The following is a 6000-nucleotide window of genomic DNA, read 5'->3' on the forward strand; positions in this document are numbered from 1 at the left end:
AGTTGGACGTCAGTCGTCTCCCAGGGATTCCTACACTTACATCTTTCCCGCTCCATGTGGGTGAGTGTGTGCATCTTGGCCTGTCGCAAATAGTGAAAATATTTACCAATAGCTCCTGTCCATACCGATAGATGGCGCTGGCGATGCGCCGATTCGAAACTCGAACCTCGAACCTCAAACCACGCGAACCTCGAACCTCGAACCTCGAACCACTTTCCCGGCGCCTGTTAACGAGTGGCCTTTGAGCGGCACGTTCGTGTTTAGACTCTTAACACATTTTTTGGTCCGCTTGGGGCCTTAGTCCTTGCTCCTTACCCGACTGAAGTGCAATCAGCAAAGGCAGAAGGAACAAGAAAGAAGGTCCTTTGCACCGCTGACAGACTAAGCGATACTCTGTACCAAGTCGATAGATTGAACTGTTTTGCTGTTTTGTCTATTAAGCAGATGAATATGTTTTGAATAATAATATATTTAAAATTAATAGAGGTACTAAACAACAAGCTCTTCTTTGCTTATCAGTAGAGCAAAGCCCGACGATCAACCGGATCGTAAATACCTCTGCTACTTGCTTAGACTTGGCATCTCTGCCCTCGTCCTGTCACATCCAGCAGTGCACAATATACCCTGTTGTCGGTATGACGGGTATCAAAATGCCGGATCTCGGACCGGCGGACATCATCCGCACGTACAACGTTGTCTCGCCCAGACAGTTTGCAAACAGAGACCCATCCAGTCACCCAGTCACCCGGCTAGTCCGAGTCCGAGGAGTCCATTCACATTCACATTCACATTCACGTTCACATCCACATCTATATCCACATAGCCATCCGGAACCCATCCTAATCCATCCGACATGGCCCCATACCCCATACACCAACTATCTTGCCCCATTGTTTTCCGTTCGCAGCGTGGAAAGCCAAAAAGCTTTCACTGCCCTCCATCTCCAGTGCTTTCATCCGGTTGGGGGAAAGGAACGAACGTTCTTAAAGATAAAAACTACTGGATCAGCAGCAGCACTTAATTACATGAAATGAAAACTGTTAACATTTCGGACAAGGAAACAGGATTCGCCTTAAGTGGGGGCATGTGACATGATAATCATCGGCATATCGAAGGGGTCTCATTCTCATAAAAGCTGAAGGACGTTTCTCGCATCCGGCGATAGCAACCTCAAGGGTCGTCAGTGTTAATTGACCCAATTGCAAGGGGGTCGGAGGATTGGGTTGGATACTGGCAAAGTGGGAGTGGAGGTGGAAGTGGGAGATTGAGCCGCTGGTTTTTTGGTTATGGGTCCAAAGGAGGCGTTGACCTACAAAAGCGACGACAAACGGCAGATGACCAAAATGGGAGCCTGTTGCTGGTTGCTTGATGGTGGATGCTGGATGCTGGATGCGCTGCATCGCATAACTCGTATAATCTGATGCGATTTTGAGATTTGTGAAGCCAAACAGAAGGAACAGAACAGAAGGCAGGCGACGGGGGTACGTGTGTACATATATACGAATACGAATACGTATTCGCGGAGCTCAGTTGCTTTTTAAAATGCAACAGTCGCCGGAGGAGGAACAGCAGTCGTCGAGTGCCATAAAAGGGGCTAAAGTACAAATCGTTGTCACATGTGAGCCGCATTTTTATGGCCGCCGGCTTGGGAATTTCTGCAACATTTCCAAAAGCCTCCGCCGGCTGGAAATGCGAAGGCAGCCTCGCATGAAGAATTTATTGTCCGCGCTAAAAATGGTCAGGGCAGGCAGACATTTGGGCATTCGCGCCGGACCCCTCGATGTCCACTGGATGGTCCCACTGTCCAGTGTCCACTGTCCAGTGTCCACTGTCCAGTGTCCACTGTCCAGTGTCCACTGTCCAGTGTCCACTGTCCGTGGGCCACTGGCTGCCATTCGATTCAGCTGCGCACCTGCACTCGAAACCCAACTCATTTATCGTTTTTAACAATTTACCACTGTTTGGGTAAATCCTACGTACGGAAACTGCGGAAAAACGAATCGATTCGGATAATACTACACATTGCAAAATGATTCATTAAATGAATCAAGTAGATTTTAGCAAAAGACCACAGTGACTTAAAATATATGTTTTAATTAGAATCTGTCTTTAATGCAAGTACAATATGTATGCATTGCTCTTATATATAATATATATATCTGGTTTTTCCCAGTGCACCTCCCACCGGAGCCTCTTTCCAGTTGCAACTGCTCCCATTCAATTGTGCAACAGGTCAGCTTTGCCCGCAGAAGGTGCTGCAATTTTTATTGCTTTCACGAGAATCGAGAAAGGCCCTTTAAAGGCTTTTAGCCCGGGAATGGGATTGGGATTGGGAATGGGAATGGGCATGGGTATGGGCCAAAAAGACCCACAGGCGGACAAAGATGATTCAATTGATTGATTGATTGATTGATTGATTGACCGCTTTGCCGCAGCAAACGGAAAACAGCAGACGGTGGGGAAAACTGACTTTCCAGCCGATGACGTCAAGCAAATCGATGCTGGGTGGCATTCAAGATTCAGCAACAATATGCTAATTCAGCCGGATGCTTATGACATATATTCAGATTCAGATACAGCTATAGATTCAGATACAGATACAGCTACAGATTGACTTGCAACTTTAAATTAGCGAAATTGGTTCAGAGCTAGATAAATTGAATGATAAAATCTTGTAAAATGTTTGCAATTTGTGTCACAATCTGTGCAAATGAAGTTATCAATATGAATGGGAATTGAGCTGCAATTAAAGAAGTTTTAGTCTAAGAGGGTTCATTAATAACAAATGAATAGTTCTGTAAAATAAAATCTGACTTAATTTCAACAAGACAATTTTTGTCTGTTTGTTATAATACACAGCTTTAACTCCTACTTTCTTTGACTATTTGATCATTGTATCTGTTAGCCTCTTTTTTCACTCCATAGTATCTACTTTTTAAGTGCTTTTATTAACAAACAAACTGTAGCAGATGCGCTCTCGCAGGGGAACTAGTTTATTGATAACACTTTGCTCTTCACCAGAGTCGTACTAAGAACTACTTGTAAAGGGGGTCTTCTTTTAAATTGTGAGCTAGTTATGTTTTGATTCTTACTTATTATACATAGAATATCCATACAGCGATTATTTATGATATATCTCTTTCTGACTGAAAGATTTTCTTTTCTGAACAGAATAGCCAAAGTTTGTCTACGTCCCTGCCATATCTGGATGCCCACTTGGTGTGGTGAGCTGGCAGGCAAAGTCCAAAGACCCGATTTCGCTGCTGATTATACTATTTAGCTTTCTCCGGCGTTTCATTCGGCATTTGAATCTCACACCGAGTACTACAACGCCATGTGGGTTCCGAGATTAGTTGGTCGTTCCCTGAGTCAACTGAAAACCATTCATACGGTTCAGTTTGCTCGCCAAATCAGTGCCAAGATCGTGAATGAATCGAATATCGAGGTGCAGCCGGAGGCAAATGGCAAACCACTAACTTTTCCGGGTGTTTGGCTGCGGGACAATTGCATGTGCGGTGATTGCTTTCACGGCAGCTCCAAGTCGCGTAAACTGGACTGGGATAACTTCGATACCCGCATCCGGCCAGTCAGCCTGCAGACAGATGAGCAATCCAAGGAGGTGCTGGTCAAGTGGAGCGATGCACACGAGAGCAGATTCCCATTGACGTGGCTAAAGGAGCGGAGTTTCGAGCCAGATAAACAGCAGAAATACCTGCGGGACTTCTACAGACCCACAACTAGACACTGGTCGGGTGCGGAGTTTCAGGAGATTGCCCAGCACTTCAGCTACGATGAGGTGATGGCCCAGGACTCGGTGCTGATGCAGTGGCTCCAGGCGCTGGCCGTCTACGGCGTGGCACTGCTCCGTGGTGCTCCGCTGGATGAGGGCGTGGTGCGGCGACTGGCGGATCGGGTGGGCTTCATCAGGCGCACCACCTACGGCGAGGAGTTTGTGGTGCAGGCCAAGCCGGGTGCCCAGAATTTTGCCTATCTTTCGCTACCACTGCCCCTGCACACGGATCTGCCCTACTACGAGTATAAGCCAAGTGTCAACATCCTGCACTGCGTTGTGCAAACGGATTCACCTGGCGGCAGCAATATGCTGGTGGATGGCTTCCACGTGGCCGACCTCCTGCGACGCGATCATCCCGAGGACTTTGAGCGCCTCAGCCGCGTGGTCGTCGATTGGAACGACATTGGCAGCGAGGATGGACGAGAGTTTCACAACATCTGGCGGGCACCAGTCATCTGGTAGGTGGACAAGCACTAGTTTAATTGAGTTTCAAATGAACTTTCAACTCTCATCTTTCAACTTTCATCTGTGATCGCAGCTTGGACGCCGAGGGGCGATACACGCGTATAAATCACAGCGTTCCGCAGCGGGACAGTCACTTCAACGTGCCGCTCGAGGAGGTCCTTCCGTGGTACGAGTCCTACGCGCGCTTCGTTCGCCTGGCCATCGCGGATAGCCACGCCTTCAAGACGCGTCCTGGCGATGTCCTGACCTTCAACAACATTCGCCTGCTCCACGGCCGTACTGGTTATGATGACTCGGAGGCGAGTCCGCGCTATATAGTGGGCGCCTATCTGGACTGGGACATCATATACTCGCGCCTGAGGGTATTGAAAAAACGCTCGACTGCGAGTTGCCAATAAAAGGCGAGATAACATATTTTCCAAGCCATTTGATGTAAGCTTCTCATTTGAATACTTGCACCACAGCCCAAAAGATTTTCGGTACTTTGCCAGCAGCCACATATGCTTCTGAATCCTGAGTTCTGAGTCCTGAATCCTGGAGGCAGGATGACATCCAGCAGCCGGAATCCTCCTAATCCGGTTTAGCTTAGGGCGCCAATTTCGGCAGTTAAACCAGCTCAAGCGCAAAAATGAAAAGTTGTAAAAAATCGCGATGATCCTGGCGATGAAAAAAAGTCACCACTTTGGGTAGGAGGGCAACATTTGATGGGCGGTGGGGGAAAAATGTCTCGGCTTATTTGCATCGCGGCATTGCCTGACAAATCGTTTGTGAAAATGATTGACGTCGGTGGGCGTTGTGGGTATAAAATGCGTGAAAAGTGGGCGGGGCAATTGCCTAAACACTCTGCGAGTGTCTAAAAGTGTACATATCTTAGGGGAAACACTTAAAATCCATCACACAGGAACAAGATTGTATCTAAGCCAAACCATAATCGTTACTATGTTTTACATATGACATTTTATTTATTTAAGCTAAGATGAAAACAGAAATTTTATAGTATAATTAGATAATTAGATATAAAATCATTCCAAAGAGTGCATCCAGTTGCATTCCAGGGATTTGCATCTAGTAACATTCGCTAAACCTTTAATTACTATTAACACAGGTGTTTTAGTTTGAATGTTCATTAACAATTATAGAATTTCCCTCGTGTTAATATAGTTTCTGTGTAGTTTTTTCCATTTTCCTTTATGAAATCTCATGGAAATCCTAGTTTGGAGTGCAATAACCTTAAATGGCACTCAATGAGCAGCCCGTTTATCGCCCGACACGCGTCTCCGGGTCCTCGAGGTGGCAGCTCTCGGGATCCTCGAAGTACCCAACTGAATGGGGCAAAAAAGAAAGTACTTGGGACCCGGAAACGTAGCCGTAAATGTTGCCGTAACCGTTACTGTAACCATGCCCTTACCCTTACCACCAGAAAAACAGAAAAAAAAAGAAGAAAATCTGCCGCCTCCGGCTGGAAAACTTCTATGCCAATTTCCTTTTAAATATTTTATAGGGCCCCATTATGCCTACTTATGTCTTGTTATAGTAATAAAATAAAATTTAAAAGTACGCGGAGGCGTGGTCTTGGTCGTGGGTGGCAAAAAAGTGCGGAGATGGTGAGAGAATTGTTAAGAAAAATATGAAAAGTCTGCGGTAGCAAAACTCGACAACTCGCAGCCGCTGGAAAACATTTCGAACAACAGTTACAACGCCAGCAACTCCACATCGACATCCACATGCCCAGCCCCAAATTT

The 6000-nt window shown here is 46.4% G+C and overlaps 1 protein-coding gene across 1 annotated transcript; it reads left to right on the forward strand.

Moving 5' to 3' along the window:
• The first annotated feature begins 3316 nt into the window (after positions 1–3316).
• On the forward strand, positions 3317–5732 carry LOC120456994 (gamma-butyrobetaine dioxygenase). The gene is made up of 2 exons (XM_039644146.2): positions 3317–4251; positions 4332–5732. The coding sequence occupies exons 1-2, from the start codon at positions 3335–3337 to the stop codon at positions 4654–4656; spliced, it is 1242 nt and encodes a 413-aa protein (XP_039500080.1). The 5' UTR covers positions 3317–3334; the 3' UTR covers positions 4657–5732.
• Positions 5733–6000: the final 268 nt, after the last annotated feature.

Source organism: Drosophila santomea, chromosome X (genome assembly GCF_016746245.2).
Source record: "Drosophila santomea strain STO CAGO 1482 chromosome X, Prin_Dsan_1.1, whole genome shotgun sequence".
Lineage (NCBI taxonomy): Eukaryota > Metazoa > Arthropoda > Insecta > Diptera > Drosophilidae > Drosophila > Drosophila santomea.